At 43.0% G+C, this 18,511-nt stretch overlaps 1 protein-coding gene across 3 annotated transcripts; it reads left to right on the plus strand.

Moving 5' to 3' along the window:
• Positions 1-71: 71 nt before the first annotated feature.
• ulk1a (unc-51 like autophagy activating kinase 1a) lies at positions 72-16,804 on the plus strand. 3 transcript variants are annotated; one of them, XM_011615216.2, is made up of 27 exons: positions 72-504; positions 594-686; positions 767-808; positions 1,726-1,758; positions 1,899-1,935; positions 7,038-7,211; positions 7,339-7,412; positions 7,492-7,593; positions 8,613-8,671; positions 9,625-9,707; positions 9,793-9,843; positions 9,939-10,018; positions 10,832-10,952; positions 11,035-11,095; positions 11,298-11,369; positions 11,485-11,589; positions 11,670-11,743; positions 11,940-12,040; positions 12,152-12,258; positions 12,687-12,796; positions 13,191-13,304; positions 13,632-13,756; positions 13,839-14,014; positions 14,423-14,541; positions 14,618-14,775; positions 14,854-14,989; positions 16,022-16,804. In XM_011615216.2, the coding sequence occupies exons 1-27, from the start codon at positions 415-417 to the stop codon at positions 16,063-16,065; spliced, it is 2,541 nt and encodes an 846-aa protein (XP_011613518.2). In that variant the 5' UTR covers positions 72-414; the 3' UTR covers positions 16,066-16,804. The 3 variants fall into 3 exon arrangements, with proteins under 3 accessions (XP_011613518.2, XP_011613519.2, XP_003974558.3); XM_011615217.2 differs by having other exon boundaries at positions 13,842-14,014; XM_003974509.3 differs by having other exon boundaries at positions 12,155-12,258.
• The last annotated feature ends 1,707 nt before the right edge of the window (positions 16,805-18,511 follow it).

Consider the following 18,511-nt stretch of genomic DNA (forward strand, 5'->3'; position numbering starts at 1 on the left):
CTAAACAAGTGTTGTATTTTCGAGGCGTCCCTGAAGGCACCGTCGTCAAACAGCTGCTTACCTTCTGCGCATGCGCAAAATGTATTACGAAAAGCTGCCGTATGTGGGACGAGGACAATATTATTTGACCCTGTGTCCGAAACAGTCTCCGTTTAGATAGCTAGCTCGTTCCGGATGCCAAAGAAGTTGGGGAAATAACTCAGACTTTAACTGCAGCATGATAATATTCTGGTTACGTGCATTATTCTTTTTAGGAACTTCGTCATTGCCATTTTCTTTATCAAATGACCCTTCTAACATTTTTTACATGTGAAATGGAATTTCCTGTGGACGAAGGAATGTGGTGGGACATCTTTGTTTTATTTAGAAGCTTATATTCTTGAAGGTGTAGTGTTTATTTTCCTTCTGTTGATCATGGAGTCAGTCGGGAAGTTTGAGTTCAGCAGGAAGGATCTGATTGGTCACGGCGCCTTTGCAGTTGTGTTCAAAGGCAGACATAAAGAGGTAAATCATAGCTCCGCGACGGGCAACATCCCGTCATCCTTCCTTGGTTTATTTATACTCATGTTTATGATTTTTTTTTTTAATTGTAGAAACGTGACTGGCAAGTTGCTGTAAAGTGCATCAGCAAGAAAAACTTGGCCAAATCACAGGCTCTGCTTGGTAAAGAAATTAAAATACTGAAGGTATTGTGTTTCAGAACTGCCACACACCCTGTGTCCATCTGTCAGTGCACCCTTTCATAATTTCTACCCACTCTTTCTAGGAACTCAAACATGAGAACATTGTCAGACTACTTGACTACCAGGTAAACATACTTCGTGTTCCTATCACTTTCTCGATGGAATACACACTTTTGCAATGCTGCAGACCTTGCAGCCTCATGTTACAGGTATTTGTAATCGCTGTGTTGTGCATATTTGGCTGCAAGGTGTTGACCACATATTACAAGTAATGTCTTTTTATTTTCTGTTCTATCAAATTGCTAAAACAATAAATGTGAAATCCTCTGACTTTAATGGATAATTCCAAATTTCTTTACACTTTTAAGCATAATTGGTGCACTGAACGTCACCTGTGTTTCAGGGCTTTTATGGTTTCATTATCATCTTACAGATACCTGTCCGACAGGTGTGCGCTGGTCTGTGACTTTGCCAGACAGATGGCAGGGTGCGGTTGTAAACATTAGCTTGTCAGACGAGTTTTACCTCACAGCAGTTGCAGAATATGCAGCGAATGAGCCAAGATGTTACCTCTGTCGAAAACAAAGAACCAGAACTTAATGACATTGACATAGTCATGAAATTCTATTTATTAAGGTTTTAAAGTGGGGCCTTCCTCTGCTATGTTACACTAACAATGAGACTCGCCTGCCTTGTTTCAGGAATTACAATTCATTTCTCACTGTTGTTGTAGTACTTTACCAGTTTTTGAGTCTTTCAGTGACAGTAGAGAGAAACTGAAATTAAATGATTTTCTATATGATAAGTGAGCTTCCTCTGTCAGGGGTGCCATTACAGTAATAAAAACTCTGGCTATGCCAGTCTATAGGAAATGACCTGGTGTTACCAGGATATAGATGTTCAAAAATGATGGGTTGATGACACAGTCCTTACATGTAAATGTGTCGATCCCTTATCTTTTTTATTAAGGAATTAAGACGGTTAAATGTTAAGGTTGAATAGGGGCATTCTTACTAATTTTCTTGCATATTTTTGCCAACAGGAAATTGGAGGATGTGTATATCTTGTCATGGAGGTAGGTTGCAGGCAGAACTATTAAAAATGTTTCCATATATTTTGCTTGTGGTGATGTGTAAAATGGAAAGTATTTAATTGTCCTTCCTCTGGCCTGATTCTACAAGGCCAAAGCTCATTTAACTTTTCTTATTTTTTCAGTACTGCAATGGAGGCGACCTGGCAGAATATCTTCACAGTAAGTTTTCTGGCTCTGCTGAAAAGAAACTTTCTATCAGATCAGAAACATCACAAATAGTTTTTATTATCTGGCAAGTAACAGGAGGCCCGTCTTTTCCTTTCAGACTGTTTTGAAAGAATATTGTCAAAACACGAAGGTTTTATTTTCTAATATGTACGCCAGAGTTAGAAACTGCTTACCCATACTTGCAGACAAAGTCTTCCTCTAATATCAGCTTAGGAGGTCATCGACATGAATAAAAGGGGAAAATACAAGGCAGCTGAGTTGATTCCTCGGGAAGACCAGTGCTTCTATCTGGTGCACTCAGCTAACTCTGTCACTCCTCCAGCATCGTATTATCTTATTTTCTGCAATGCTGCAAGGGGATACAACAATCAGGGAGGGCTCACATGACCTCCCACATCTGTTGCTCACTTATCCTCTTCATCTGATGGGGAAAAAATACTTTGAAGTTAAAAATACCACCTGTGCGATGAGAGCGGTGGGTCAATTTCAGAACCAACTCCCATCATAAAAAAAAATTCTCCTTTCAACCAGTGACACACCAACATGTCCCCCATTACATCATGAGGGAGTGTCAGAAGGGGGTAGCTACCGACACTTTATCATAATTGTGTTGAATTTCGAATTGTCAATTATTATTATTGACACTGTCTGTGTAAATTCTCAGTCATCCAGGTCATTGTATCCAAGGTAGTTTTCTCTGTCAACTGGACTGGGTTTCTTCTCTTGAAGACGTTTCGCCTTCTATCCAGAAGGCTTCTTCAGTTCTGAAATCGCTGGGGAGAGAGCTTGAGAATATATAGCCCCTGGACCATTTGCATGCTAATGATCTGGGTGGTCACCTGAGAGTCGTTAGCAGGGTCGTTGGTCGGGTCGTTGACCTAGTTTCTGTTGAGATGTCTCCCCTTTGTCTGCTGGGTCACATGGTGATGAGTCACTGGGTCTCTTGGAATGGTGTGAATGTTTGTTTTGCTGTTGGAAGGAGTGGAGGACTGCATTGTATGTGGGTGATAGGAAGTGCCTCAGGCCACCACCCCTGTTTAAGGATGGTTTCTCCAATTTAACATGGATAGCTTCCTTGACCCCCCCTTTCGAACCAGCGGTCTTCTCTGGCCAGTATCCGTACTTGGCTGTCCTCGAAGGAGTGCCCACTCTCCTTTAAGTGTAAGTGGACTGCTGAATCCTGACCCGAAGAGGTGGCACGTCTGTGTTGTGCCATTCTTCTGTGTAGAGGTTGTTTGGTTTCCCCAATGTACAGTTCCTTGCATTTCTCCTGGCACTGTACAGCATAAACAACATTACTTTGTTTGGGTCTTGGTGTCTTGTCCTTTGGGTGTACTAACCTCTGTCTGAGGGTGTTGCTGGGTTTGAAATGAACCGGTATGTCGTGTTTCTGGAGGATCCTCCTAAACTTCTCCGAGACTCCAGACAGGTAGGGGATGGAAACGCTGCGGCGTTTGTTTCTCTCCTCCTCTCCTTTGCTGAGGTCTTGCTTTCTTGAGGTTTTGGTGAAGGCCCAGTCTGGGTAGCCACATGTTTTGAGAGCTGTCTTAATGTGGTTCTGTTCCTTCTTTCTGCCTTGGGATGTGGTGGGTATTTCCCTGGCCCGGTGTTGGAGAGTTCTGATCACTCCCAACTTGTGTTCCAAATACAAGAATTGGAAGCGTTCTCCAATCACCTCAACAAAACAGACGAGCATGTAAAATTCACCCGGGAAGAGGTAAAAGGAAACAGTCTGGCCTTTCTGGACTGCGCAGTCAAGATCACTGAGGACAGAAATCTCACCATCGAAGTCTACAGAAAACCTACACATACCGACCAGTACCTCCAGTTTGACTCTCACCACCCACTGGAACACAAGTTGGGAGTGATCAGAACTCTCCAACACCGGGCCAGGGAAATACCCACCACATCCCAAGGCAGAAAGAAGGAACAGAACCACATTAAGACAGCTCTCAAAACATGTGGCTACCCAGACTGGGCCTTCACCAAAACCTCAAGAAAGCAAGACCTCAGCAAAGGAGAGGAGGAGAGAAACAAACGCCGCAGCGTTTCCATCCCCTACCTGTCTGGAGTCTCGGAGAAGTTTAGGAGGATCCTCCAGAAACACGACATACCGGTTCATTTCAAACCCAGCAACACCCTCAGACAGAGGTTAGTACACCCAAAGGACAAGACACCAAGACCCAAACAAAGTAATGTTGTTTATGCTGTACAGTGCCAGGAGAAATGCAAGGAACTGTACATTGGGGAAACCAAACAACCTCTACACAGAAGAATGGCACAACACAGACGTGCCACCTCTTCGGGTCAGGATTCAGCAGTCCACTTACACTTAAAGGAGAGTGGGCACTCCTTCGAGGACAGCCAAGTACGGATACTGGCCAGAGAAGACCGCTGGTTCGAAAGGGGGGTCAAGGAAGCTATCCATGTTAAATTGGAGAAACCATCCTTAAACAGGGGTGGTGGCCTGAGGCACTTCCTATCACCCACATACAATGCAGTCCTCCACTCCTTCCAACAGCAAAACAAACATTCACACCATTCCAAGAGACCCAGTGACTCATCACCATGTGACCCAGCAGACAAAGGGGAGACATCTCAACAGAAACTAGGTCAACGACCCGACCAACGACCCTGCTAACGACTCTCAGGTGACCACCCAGATCATTAGCATGCAAATGGTCCAGGGGCTATATATTCTCAAGCTCTCTCCCCAGCGATTTCAGAACTGAAGAAGCCTTCTGGATAGAAGGCGAAACGTCTTCAAGAGAAGAAACCCAGTCCAGTTGACAGAGAAAACTACCTTGGATATTATTGACACTGTTTGTAAAGCAATTTCTCAACTAATGACTTGAATATAATAGGATTTGTTAAAAATATTATTATTATTAAATATTTAGACCTCAGACCAGCAACTTAAATTGTTGCTCAATGGAGAAAATGTTTGCTGATGTTATTTTGATCAAGTAATTAACTTATAGCCATCAGTGACCTTTTAATTACAATAACTGTTGGGCTTTTAAAATTAAAATTTCACAAGAGCAGTTAGAAATGTCCCCTCCTGAGCTACCACCTTATCGTGGTGGAGGGGTTTGCTTGTCCCAATGATCCTAGGAGCTCCGTTGTCTGGGGCTTTATGCCCCTGGTAGGGCCACCCATGGTAAACAGGTCCTAGGTGAGGGATCAGACAAAGCGTAGCCCATGACCCCCTAATGATGATAAACAACATTGGTGCCAAGTTTCCCTTGCCCGGATGCGGGTCACTGGGGCCCCCTCCTTGAATCAGGCCTGGGGGAGGGGCACGTTGGCGAGCGCCTGGTGGCCGGACCTCTGCCCATGGAGCACAGCCCAAAGAGGCAACATGGGACCCTCTTCCCGTGGACTCAGCACCTGCAGGAGGGGCCAAGGGGGTAGGGTGCATTGTGTTTTGGGTAGCAGCCAGAGGCAGGGACCTTGGCGGTCTGATCCCCGTCTGCATAAACTGGCTCTAGGGACATGGAATGTCACCTCTCTGGTGGGAAAGGAGCCTGAGTTGGTGCGCAAGGTTGAGAAGTTCCGACTAGATATAGTTGGCCTCACCTCGACGCACGGCAAGGGCTCTGGAACCAGTCTTCTCGAGAGGGGTTGGACTCTCTACCACTCTGGAGTTGCCGATGGTGAGAGGCAACGGGCAGGAGTGGCAATCCTCGTTGCTCCCCAGCTTAGTGCCTGTATATTTAGTTTACCCCGGTGGATGAGAGGGTAGCCTCCCTTCGCCTTCAGTGGGGGAACGGATCCTGGCCTGCCTATGGCCCAAACAGCAGTTCAGCGTATCCACCCTTTTTGGAGTCCTTAGAGGGAGTGCTGGAGAGTGCTCCTTCTGGGGGCTCCCTCGTCCTCCTGGGTGACTTGAATGCTTACGTTGGCAATGACAGTGTGACCTGGAGAGGTGTGATTGGGAAGAACGGCCCCCCTGATCTGAACCCGAATGGTGTTTTGTTATTGACTTCTGTGCTCGTCTCAGATTGTCCATAACAAACACCTTGTTCAGGCATAAAGCCGTCCACATGTACACTTGGCACCAGGACGCTTTAGGCCGCAGATCGATGATTGATTTTGTGGTCGTATCATCGGATTTGCGGCCGCATGTTCGACAGGCAGATCCGTTGTGGTGAAGAGAGAGCTGAGCCAAAAGGCGAAGCTCTCGATTTACTGGTCGATCCTCGTTCCTACCCTCACCTATGGTCATGAGCTTTCGGTCATGACTGAAAGAACAAGATCACGGGTACAAGCGGCTGAAATGAGCTTCCTCCGTAGGGTGGCTGGGCTCTCCCTTAGAGATAGGGTGAGAAGCTCTGCCATCCGGGAGGAGCTCGGAGTAGAGCCACTGCTCCTCCGCATTGAGAGGAGCCAGATGAGGTGGCTTGGGCAGCTAGTTAGGATGCCCCCTGGACGCCTCCCTGGTGAGGTGTTCAGGGCATGTCCCTCCGGTAGGAGACCCCTGGGAAGACCCTGGACACGTTGGAGAGACTATGTCTCTCGGCTGGCCTGGGAACACCTGGGGATTCCCCCGGATGAGCTGGAAGAAGTAGCTGGGGAGAGGGAAGTCTGGGCTTCTCTTCTTAGGCTGCGGCCCCCGCGACCCGACCCCGGATAAGCGGTAGAGGACAGTTAGAAATGTGGGTCCATAGTTAATGTTTTGTTAGAGACCCCACAAAACACATGTGCAGGATCTGGATTTGTGCCGGCACTTTGAATATTTACAATATTTTAAGTCAAACACCATAAGTACCCAAATGTGAAAGAAGAACTCCTGGATCCAGAGCCTAAACTATATAATCCACCATATTTAAATCGGGTTGCTTTTCATGCAAACCTGATGTTATCTTTTTGGTGAGGTCGCTCAAGAGACACGCATGAGAATCAGATCTTAGTACCGGTAAGTGAAATCATATAGCAAAAGAAGGAAACGAAAACAATTGCTTGGCTGTGATATGAGTTTTTAAACTCTTTGTTACAGCCTTTTGCATGGTTTAAACAGGTCAGTAATAAGTGTCTGCTGTATATTGCTCTGATACCTCAGCTTATCTTATTACAGTCATTTTGTCTTGCAGCTAAGGGCACGTTGAGTGAGGACACCATCCGCATATTCCTGCAGCAGATTGCTCAGGCCATGGAGGTCCTTAGAATCAAAGGTATCCTCCACAGAGACCTTAAACCCCAGAACATTCTGCTCTGCCATCCAGTGGGGCGCAGGTCCAGTCCCATTAATACCTGCATTAAAATAGGTAACAGCGGCTCCTCAATTCATATACAGCTATATTTACATATTTTTATCTACATTAACACAATTGAATGGTGACATTTCCAATTAAATCCCACCATGCACACATTGCCTCTCTTGTGTCTGTCCAGCTGATTTTGGGTTTGCACGTCACCTCCAGACAAACACGATGGCTGCCACCATGTGCGGCTCACCCATGTATATGGTCTGTATTAGCACCTCTGCTGACCTGTGCAGGCTCCCTCCAGTCACTATGCCTCTGAGGTGTGTTTGTCTGCACGCAGGCTCCTGAGGTCATCATGTCCCAGCACTATGACGCCAAGGCCGATCTATGGAGCATCGGCACTATAGTGTACCAGTGTTTGACCGGAAAGGCTCCATTTCGAGTGAGTAACTCCAAGAAGGACATAGATACATTTAGTGCTGCTGTGACATCATAAAATGTATAGCTAGTGTCAAGGTTTTAGTGGTCTGATTATGAAAAAAATAACAAATCCTTTAGTTTTGCAAACTATCACATTCAGTCTGAATTCAGTGTTTCAACCATCAAGAAAATAGGGCATGTGAAATCATTATAAACAGCTTGTTTCCCAATGATGAAAATCGACTTCCTGCTGGGGAGAAAATCCTCTGATATCTGATATCTGCCAGACTTTGTGTTTGTTGGAAAGGGGCCCTGTTTATAGGCTGCAGGTGGGGGAGAGGGGGCACATGGAAATGGCTGCCAGCCATTCCTGCAAATACAAAGTAAACATTGCAAAAACACAAGGTATTGCTTTCACTTGGCTGCTCATATGTGCTCCTATGTGAAGCTTGTCACAATGTGTGCTGTTATGTCGACACAGAAATGGTACTTGGTGTCTGCTGACATTGTTTACAAATGTATTAAAGTTGACTTTAAAGGGTTTTCTCTGAAAGTGACAGAGATGTTCACCTCATATTTCTGCTAAGCAGGTCGACGAGTTTAGGCGAGTCTAAAGGTCAGGGCATCACTCGCTGCTAGGTTGGCTGCTGCTCATATTTACTTAGGTTGTCTCACCTCTACCATCATCATCAGGCTCAACTATATGACATAATACTTTAAAATCTGGATTAGGGTTCAAATTTACTGTGACACTCATAAACAGTAACAGAGAAAACAGGCAACCCAAAATCCCATCAGGCAAAATATGAGCATACAGGAAATTTTAAATACTTTTAAATACAGACAGAACTATTACCAGGAAAAGATTAATTCAGTAAAATAAAAAATACAAATGCATTATATAAAATAAAGGTAAAATAGGAATTGCACCATGGCTGTTGTTGTAAAAATGAATTGTTTCACGTATTGTATTTGATGTTTGCTTGTGTTCTTTAAGTGCGCCCGTGTAGCATATCCCATGTCTGCCATATGTGTTTACAGGCAAGCACCCCACAGGAGCTTCGTCTCTTTTATGAAAGCAACAGGACCCTCTTGCCCAGGTAGGTGCTCCTCTGGATGACTCGCATCGTATATAACACACACAGGAAGACTGACAGGCAGCTCGGGTGGAAATTACAGGAACTTTGTCATTGACTCACATTAGAGATGCTTGTCAATAGCATATTAAACACGGACCTGTGTGCAGTTCCTGCTCGTTAATTCAGACACGTGGTGGCGATGATTTGGACTTAGCATGTTGCTAAATCTGCTGTCCTCTTCTGGTGTGTTTTTGTGCTTCACATTACTGTGTGTGTAATGTGAAACCCCCATGCCTCTGCCAGCTGAGCTTTTGCACAGAGAACTTGGACTTGGAAAAATGGCCACATAGGTTGTTTTCCACTTTGTCAGTCTGTTTTGGCTCTGAGCAGTGCTTATCTTTTGGAGTGATAAGGCAGAGAGCAATTTTTGTTGTGTTCTTGTCACTCTATATATAACCTGCAGCGCTCCGTCAACAAACAGCCTGCACTGCTATCATTTTCCACGTGGCCTACATAGCGGTGTTGAGATGTAAACACACGCTGTTCAAATGAGTGCCACGGTGGCCTGTGGTTTGACACCAAAGTCATAAATTAGACTAAAAACACAAACTTTACAGCCCTCTCTGAGCTCATGAGACCCAAGTGGTCTACACACTGTGTTAGTTCTTTAACAGCAGAAAAATCCAAACACACTTAAGGGTTCAGATTATTACTATCTGAACTATAGTTCAGTAATGCACCTCATTACGCTGCATAATTTGTGTGTTCTACAGCCTGTTTTTATTTACATTAACAGCAATCTGGCAAATAAATCCCTAAAAACTCAAACTAGAGCCTGTGAGGGTCTCAGTTATTTGGCTCGCTACCTTTTTTCAATCAGTCCATAATGTGCAACACAAAATGCACTAGTGTGTCTGTTGTGCTGACAAATAAAAGCAGTTAATCTCAAGGGGAAACTTTTTATTCTGTGTCAGTGTCCCAAAGGAGACGTCTCATGACCTAAAAGACCTTCTGTTGGGGCTGCTTCAGAGAAACCACCAAGAGCGGATCAGCTTCGGTAAACCTCTTTCCTTTTGGTTTTACAGAATTTATGAGCAGATTTGTTTCCGAGTCTGACTTCTAAATCTTTTTTGCATTCACAGAAGAGTTTTTTCACCATCCATTCTTGGAGACAAGTTCAACCACAAAGAAATGTAGGGATGATAGCGCGCTGCGTTCAGAGCAGCTCAGATTCAGTGACAGTGCTGCTGCTCGGATCCTAACTCACAGATTTCTTCTTTCTCTTTAGCTCCTACGCTCTCTTACCCAAGTTCAGCTTCAGCAAGTTCCTCTTGTAGTTCCTCCACATCCCATCTGGCCTCCCCCCAGGTGGGTATTCATTGATATTACTGTACACAACCTCACATGCATACTATGTGCATTACAACACTAGTCTTACTATAGCATGCTGTATAGCTACTCTTCATAATCTGGTTCATTTGTATTTGTGGTACCTTTTACTGCTTCTCTTTTTGTCATCTGCACAATGATAAGATCTACACATCTAGTCTAATCTAAAGGTTTGCCATATAGTAAGTGATTTTATGCAATATTTCATACATATACTGTGGATTTTTTTTTTAATTTTCAAAATAACATCTTGATATTTGCATCACAATCCCTATATTTATCCGACAATATGTTCGGATATCATCGGACAGATAAAATTACCACGAGGAAGGTTTAAATGAAACACTACATGATTTGAATTTGGTTCCAGTAACACCTTTGGCAACAAATCATGAGAAATAATAAAACAGATTTAGTTTTGATTTACCTTGCAGTTAATACTGCTGTGACAGTTTCAGATATGAGTTGATAATAGGCTCGACAAACACATGCAGACCAAATTCAGTGTATTAGAGTAACCTTGCTCAGCAGCAAGAGACGGCTGTGTCTCTCACATCAGTAATTAATTTGGTGCGACCTCATCAGAAGAGTTTTGTTTGATAGGGATGTGATTCTGCTTTTAACAGTAAAGACATGTACTTGAAATATAGATCAGCTATAGATAAACACATCTTAAATTAAGGGCCTAATAAATAAAACAAAACATAGGAGCTTTTATTATCTAGTTAGCTGATGGTATGACATTCACAGCATACTGTGTGGGTTTTTAATTTTTTATTGATTCTCTCCCAGCATTCTGATGGAGAATTAAACCAAATTCAGCTGAAAGAGGAAGCAGACATGGTGTGTGACAACGGCAGGGATACCCCCTCTGATCTGGAGGAATATGTCATGGTCCCAGCTCAGTTTCCCAGTAAGCTCTCTCTGTAGTTAACTGGTTGCATTGACCATCAGAGCACCAGCGATCTGACTGGTTTTATTTCTCTGATTTATAGGTGAGTACACATGTGAGGGGGTGGCTGCATCACCTATAGAAAGCTGCGTGATATACAGTGGGTAAGTATTTCTATTATGGTATTCATTCAATGAAATTGGTATACACATACTTATAGATAATGAAAACTCTATAATCTTTACTAATCTTGAGGATACGTAACAAAATAACATCGGGACAAGCAAAAAAAGTTTAAATAGTCGCACCCATACTGTTAAATTTTAACCTAAGCTTTGCGTTAGACTTAATGGATCTTTTTTTAAGATGCTCCCTGCTGGCAGAGAGAGGCTCAGAAAGTAGAGGAAAAATACCTCCACCCTCTAGCAAACCTGCCAGGTAAGAATTAATGGTTGGGCTACTTGATGATGTGCACTTACCTTTTGAAATACAAGTATACTGGAAATTCAAAAAATCCACCTAATTGCACATTCTTCTCTCATCCATGCACCAGGCCTGTTGGTTTCACAAGCTGCCAAACTGTGCCCGTTCCTGTACCCACTCAGATCCAAAACTACCAACGTCTGAAACAGAACCTCCAGCCTGTTGGCTGCACCAGGTACATGAAGCTGCTCCACCGCATTGGCGTCAGATCATGGTTAATCATCCCTCTACCTCAGTCTATCTCTGTTTTTACAGGGGCCCGGTCTGTTGTGTTAAATCTTCCAATGCAGCAACTAAATGTGCCCGACCGCAGCAGTTATCCCCAGCAGGTTAGTTTTCCAGCTGACTTTTGACTCCCGTCTGAACTTTGGGAAATTTTGGACACTTTGATTGCTTAATACACCACAGATGAAGGGAAAACAATGATTCCAAAATCCAAATGTCTCATTCTTTCATTCTGTTTCTGATACAGTCCCAGGTTTCCACAATGTTTCTCCTAATGGGTTTATCTTATTTACAATCTAGTGGCAACCACACCAAAGACGCCAGAGCAGGCTCTTCCTCTCGGCACAAGAACTGGTCTTCTGGGTCCCTCTCCAGACATGCAAGACGCCTCCAGCATCAAGGTCAGTCTCTCTGCATTCAGAGGGGAACGCTCAGTAAATATTACACCTTCATATTTTCAGACATTTTCCCCACAAAATAATACCTCTGCACTTAATCTGCTGTATTTCCAGCAGGTGTATCCAGACCGATCCAGCTCTGCTGTAGACCTGCAGTCACTGGCTGCAAACCAGTCCAACCTGGGCACAATCTCTGCTAACAAGAAGGGTCCTTTTAAAAGGTCAGAGCAGCAGGAAGTCATTTCTGAATACTGATATTACAGCTGGGGATCCCTGTAAGACTCACCGTTAAAGTAGGAGAGAGAGTACCGGTGTGTGGTGTGTATTGTGTTCCGTTTGCTGATTTATTAACTGCAGTTTTAAAATAATTTCGACCAAAAACACATATGCAGACCAAGGTATTACTTTGAAATCAGAATTCTTGTTCAACCCATTAAAACAAAGAAAAACATCAGAAATTGGTATCTCGTAATCAAATATTCCTTTTTTCCAAGTAGCACTGAATCTCCTAATGAGTTTTCTGCTCCAATAATTGCTGGTTTGCCTTCTGTTAACTTAACATAACAAATATTGATACAATCTAATCTTCATAGTACTTTTTTAAGCCAGTTAGCTCAGTGTTGTGTTTGTGTCTGTGTTTAATTCCCAGATCTCTGAGCACTAGCAGGCTGTCTGACATGGTCTTGAAGGGGGCTTTTGGAGCTCAACTCCTTGAAAATAGAAGTGATGGGAGCTTCAACTGTGAGAAAAGCCTAGATGGTAAAAACATTCATTATAAATTCCCTCATTTCTTTTCAACAGTCAAACATCAACAAACCAGTCTGGGTTTATTCCTATAAGTAATTAAGTATAGCACTTTTCACAGATAAAATCGCAAATGTTTTCTTTAATAAGCTCAGGTTGTTTGAAGTGCCAAAAAAACATTATTTAAGTTATTTTAATGTTAGCAACATTTGAACAGTTGTTATTTACAGTGTACCTGCTGTTCTTCTTTCCTATTACTTCAGAGTAGCAGATAAATGTAGAATTTTCCCGAGAGAAAAAAATCAGGCGGTTTAAAGGAATAGGTTTTTAAAACATTATGTTGGAAATTTTGAAAAGCTCTAGAAGACTTGGCAAATATTGACCATTTAAACTCGCGTCCTCCATACAGCGCCATCTGTTGGTCTTCATCGGAACGTGCAGCATTTTGACAGTCCACCTCGCGCATTCTTCAAAATGGGTTCTCCATCCAGAGGAACCAGTCCTCAGAGATTCCTCCTCTCAAGTAGGTGTTATCCCTAAATACTTAAGCAAGTTCATTTTGATCTGTCTTCTTTAAAAAAATACTTTTTTTAAACGGTATGAGAATGTATTTGACAATGTTTTCAGGCTGTAATCATTATTTACCATCATTATTGACATTATTGATTGTATTTTCTCATCATTTTACTTTTTCTTTGCTTATAAGAGTTATTTGAGAAGGTTATATACCTCAAAACAGTTTTTCAAATTATATTTAAGCTTATAAATTCATGCAGCCTGGTTTGTCATAAGGGTTTTGGATGTAACTACTACCACAAAAGGTCTGACCCAGAGGCTGTACCTGTTACAGACTCATCCTGGCTCTTGAGCAGTCCCCTCAGTCAGAGACTCGGCGACAGTGAAAGCATGGCTGCGACTCCAAATAGCGGTCTGTTCTTTCACCCTCCGGAGCTCCCTGTGGATACACTGATGGAGGTACAGTCACAGTGTGTGGAACTGTTGGGTGGAGATGTCACATGGTTTATAACCTGTGGAATCTCCCTGTTTCTTCCCGCAGCAGGCTCATACAGACACTCTGACAGACCTGCATTTCACCTTAGCTTTTGCCCATTGTGTCATGGAGTTGGCTTCTTCTAAGGAACCAAAGCTGGGTGCTGCCAGCCCTGCTGATGTTTCCTCTCCAGAGCAGAGCTTGGTGACCGATCAGATCAGCCAACTGAGCAAAGAATGGAGGTGAGCTGGTTTTTGGCTGGTCTCCGCATCTTTAAATGGCTGATGTGTGTGCTTGTGATTTTGTGTTTGTTACATATGGCGTATCAAAATTCACATTCTACTAGCAAAGTGAGGACCTTTTGGCTGGTCCCTGCGTCTTCAAAAGTGTGTTTGAGGATTAGGACCTGGTTTTAAGGTTGATGTAGCAATTAGGCAAAGGTTAAGGTTTCACCTTTCACTGTAAACCTCAGATAAACCCTGCAACAACACATTACTCATCACAGTCCCTGTAGCAACACTGAAGAAACATAGCTGAGACCAGGTGACTATAAGTGTAATTGCAGTTTTTCCATGAGATAAGGTGGCAGCTTAGTTGATTATTCTAAGTCTGTCACAGATCCTCAGTGACTCCACTCTTTTATGTTTCAGCTATGCAGAGCAGCTGGTGTTGTACATGAAGGCTGAAGAGTTCCTGTCCGCTGCACTACACACCGCTAAAGAGAACATCAACAAAGGCCAACTTCTGCCGTCTAACATAGTCAAACAGGGTGAGCACGCTGACTGGTAAATGTGTGTAAGATGTCTAAAGTTGCGTTGGTTGAGTGCTGTGTTTCCTGAGTGCAGTGATCCGGAAGCTGAACGAATCTTACAAGACCTGTGTAACACAGTGTCACTCCCTCAACCGTCGGCTGCAGACGTTCTTGCTTGACAAACAGAAGCTTATAGACCGCTTCAGTGGGCTGACAGCAGAAAAGCTTCTGTACAACCACACTGTGCACATGGTGAGTGCACATCCCACAATTCTGCTGCTGTGCAGCTCGCTCGCACTCAGCTCTGATGGGCATCCTTGGTGTGTTTAGGTGCAGTCTGCAGCGTTGGATGAAATGTTTCATTGCGGTTCAGCTTCGCTGCAGCGCTACCATAAAGCACTGCTGCTGATGGAGGGCCTGTATCGAATCGTGACGGAACAAAAGGACATCGACAGTATAGATAAATGTAAGTAAACCGCGCTATGTTGAAAATGCTATTGTAAAGTCAGTATTATGGATTCTTAGATGAAAACATTCAGGGTACTTAGAAGCCTGTGAGCACCTCTGTTGTAAGCAACGGGTGCTACATAACCTGTCTGAAATTTAGTTGTCATTTTTTTACTATTGTTTTTACTGTACTGAGGATGTGAAACACAAATGCAGGTCCAACAATTCTCAGTATAGATATAGGAAATAATAAATGCCTATTTATCCATAACTGGAATAGACATGAAAAACAGACATAAATGTGCAATAAATAATATAATAGTAGAAGAACATACCAAATGATGTTGAAATATCAATGCGTTGCTTTGCAAAAGTATTTGTGCCCCATGAATTTGTTTTTCACATTACAAGCACAAACTTGTGGTTATACTTGTAAAAATATTTTAGTGGAATCATGTGAAAGTGTGGAAATTTATACGTATTCAACCCTAAGTCAATACTTTGTCACACCATCATTCACTGCAATTCCAACTGTAAGTTTATGGAAATACCAGCGTTGCACTTCTGGAGACTGACAGCGTTACTCATTCTTCTTTGCAAAATAGCTCAAGGTCATTCAAATTAAATGGAGGCTGTTTGTGAACAGCATTTTCCTATTATCACAAATGGTTTAAGTCTGGACTTTCTCAGAAATGAACATGCTCTGATCTAAGCCAGAGCAATGGTTTAGATCAGAGCATGTTCATGTCTTAGAAAGTGCTGAATCCCCTGTTGCTGCTGAAGAAAAGCATCCACATGTTTCTGAATGATGGTGTGTTTAGGGCAATACAAAATGTTGGTCAAAAAGTTCCCATTTGATCTCATCGCACCACAGCACGTGTGCTGTGTCCTGGTACCTGGGGCTTGATTATTATGACGCATCCCCAATACCACCAATCAAAAGTCCATTTAATGTGCGTGTGTGTGTATTTCTGAATGTGTAAGCAATTGCTGACAACACGTGTGCCTTATTTGTTTCTAATCACTTCTTTCATTTCTCTACTTTTCAAAGGTAAACAGTGCATCGAGCGACGACTGTCTGCTCTACAATCTTGAAAGAATCCATCCATGAGCTCTGCAAGACAACAGTTGCATCACCTGGACTGGCGCACACAAGCACCTTGCCAGGAAAATGAGCGATTCATGTCAGTGCCTGCAGAGACAGAAGCCCTTCTACATAGGCATGGCTTTCAAAATATGATTGTTGTATGAACCCTTTAAATACTTGACCTGACTTTAGCACCTTGTTTAGCAGATGAATTGTTCCACCTATTCCTTTTGTTGCTGCACACATATAGGTTCGGGAGTTTTGCACATAGAAATTCCGTATGAATAAATGATTTCAAATAGACTTGAAACGCAACTATTAAATTGTTTATATATTTGAGGTGTTTTTATTGCGTAAACAGCACGTTTACTTGCCAATGGAATGTTTTCAATGACCAAAGATGTAGCAGTACTGGTTAAATTGTGCCTGTATTTTTAAATTCGGTGGACGCGCAATGAAAGTACAGTGTTTTGTGACTTTGTGCAGCATAATTGTCTTACAGTCATAGATAAATTTATCTCAGTAAGTCATCTGCAGTGAGTGTAATATGAGAATTGAATGTGATGTAAATGTGTGTTTTTTTTAGGGGAAGTTGCCTTGTACCTAGTTTATTGCAATTATTTAAAATTAACATTAAGACAGCTTTGTGTGAATTCATGGATTATGTTGTATTTTTTATGACTGCTGATAAAGTTTGAAAATGTAGTTGTTAAAGAGAGTAATAAAATAAAGTGATGTTGAAACTTCTCTGACTGCTTTGGGCATGAGGTGGGTGGCATCATGCTATTATCACCATTACAGATCCCACAACTGGAAATAAATACGCTAGAGTGCAAAAGTTTGAGCACACCTGGTCATTTCCAAAAGAAAGGTACAGATGCCACTTTCCATTCATCATCCACCTTCCACCACTTTTCCCTAATGGGTCTGGGGGCAATTTATCCCAGCTGAGAGGCGGATCACCCCGGACAAATCACCAGTGCAGTAGTAGTAGCAGTTGCAGAGCTAACGTACATTGAGGGAGACAAAAATGTTCATGCTTGGATTCACAAGGGCAATTCAAAGTCACCCATTTACCTAACCCCACATGTATGTCTTTGGACTGGGATAAAGCCAGAGAGAACCCACGCAGAGACGGGGAGAACATGCAAACTCCACACGGAAGCAGGAACCTTACTGTGAGGCGAATGTGCTGACACTGTGCCACAATTCATAAGGAAGCGTCCCGATCATCGTACACCCATCGTATTACCGGTAGTTGCACTACCTTCCATGGATACAATACTTTGTGTTCAACCTCTTTTCCATATTTGGTCTGATTTCTCTCAGATGTCCATGACTCCCAATTTCAAACAGTTTCGTTTTTGCAGCCAACGCCCTTTTAAGCAATATGATAAAGAATACACAATGATTCTGATTACAACTCTCCCAAAAGCAGTACATGAATATATGATATTTAAAATGATGTGATTGATTTAACATCTCACAGACTAGTGATGTTTAACTGCACCGTCCCCATTTATTCCTTCAGCTGTTTTTTTGTTTTGTTTTTCCACCACCAGAGACCTTATTTCTCTGCCATACATGTATTTTTTTAAAACTATTTTGATTAAATGAACTAAATCATCCCAAAATGTCGACCTCAGAATATCCAAGGTAGTTTTCTCTGTCAACTGGACTGTTTCTTCTCTTGAAGACGTTTCGCCTTCTATCCAGAAAGCTTCTTCAGTTCTGAAATCGCTGGGGACCGAGCTTGAAAATATAGCCCCTGTGGACCATTTGCATGCTAATGATCTGGGTGGTCACCTGAGAGTCGTTAGCAGGGTTGTTGGTAGGGTTGTACACCTAGTTTCAGTTGAGGCGTCTCCCCTTTGTCTGCTGGATCACATGGTGGTGAGTAACTGGGTCTCCTGGAATGGTGTGAATGTTTGTTTTGCTGTTGGAAGGAGTGGAGGACTGCATTGTACGTGGGTGATAGGAAGTGCCTCAGGCCATCACCTCTGTTTAAGGATGGTTTTTTCAATTTAACATGGATGGCTTCCTTGACCCCCCTTTCAAACCAGCAGTCTTCTCTGGCCAGTACCCTTACTTGGCTGTCCTCAAAGGAGTGCCCACTCTCCTTTAAGTGTAAGTGGACTGCTGAATCTTGACCCGAAGAGGTGGCGCGTCTGTGTTGTGCCATTCTTCTGTGGAGAGGTTGTTTGGTTTCCCCAATGTACAGTTCCTTGCATTTCTCCTGGCACTGTATAGCATAAACAACATTACTTTGTTTGGGTCTTGGTGTCTTGTCCGTTGGGTGTACTAACCTCTGTCTGAAAGTGTTGCTGGGTTTGAAATGAACCGGTATGTCGTGTTTCTGGAGGATCCCCCTAAACTTCTCAGAGACTCTGGACAGGTAGGGGATGGAAACGCTGCGGCGTTTGTTTCTCTCCTCCTCTCCTTTGCTGGGGTCTC

Source organism: Takifugu rubripes, chromosome 21, assembly GCF_901000725.2.
Source record: "Takifugu rubripes chromosome 21, fTakRub1.2, whole genome shotgun sequence".
Classification (NCBI taxonomy): domain Eukaryota; kingdom Metazoa; phylum Chordata; class Actinopteri; order Tetraodontiformes; family Tetraodontidae; genus Takifugu; species Takifugu rubripes.

Bases quoted from the DNA above. Each gene is read 5' to 3' on its own strand.
- ulk1a (XM_011615216.2), top strand. From the start codon at position 415: ATGGAGTCAGTCGGGAAGTTTGAGTTCAGCAGGAAGGATCTGATTGGT. The intron at 10,019-10,831 runs GTGGGTATTCAT...ATTCTCTCCCAG, and splicing joins CCCATCTGGCCTCCCCCCAG to CATTCTGATGGAGAATTAAA. The intron at 11,590-11,669 runs GTACATGAAGCT...CTGTTTTTACAG, and splicing joins CAGCCTGTTGGCTGCACCAG to GGGCCCGGTCTGTTGTGTTA.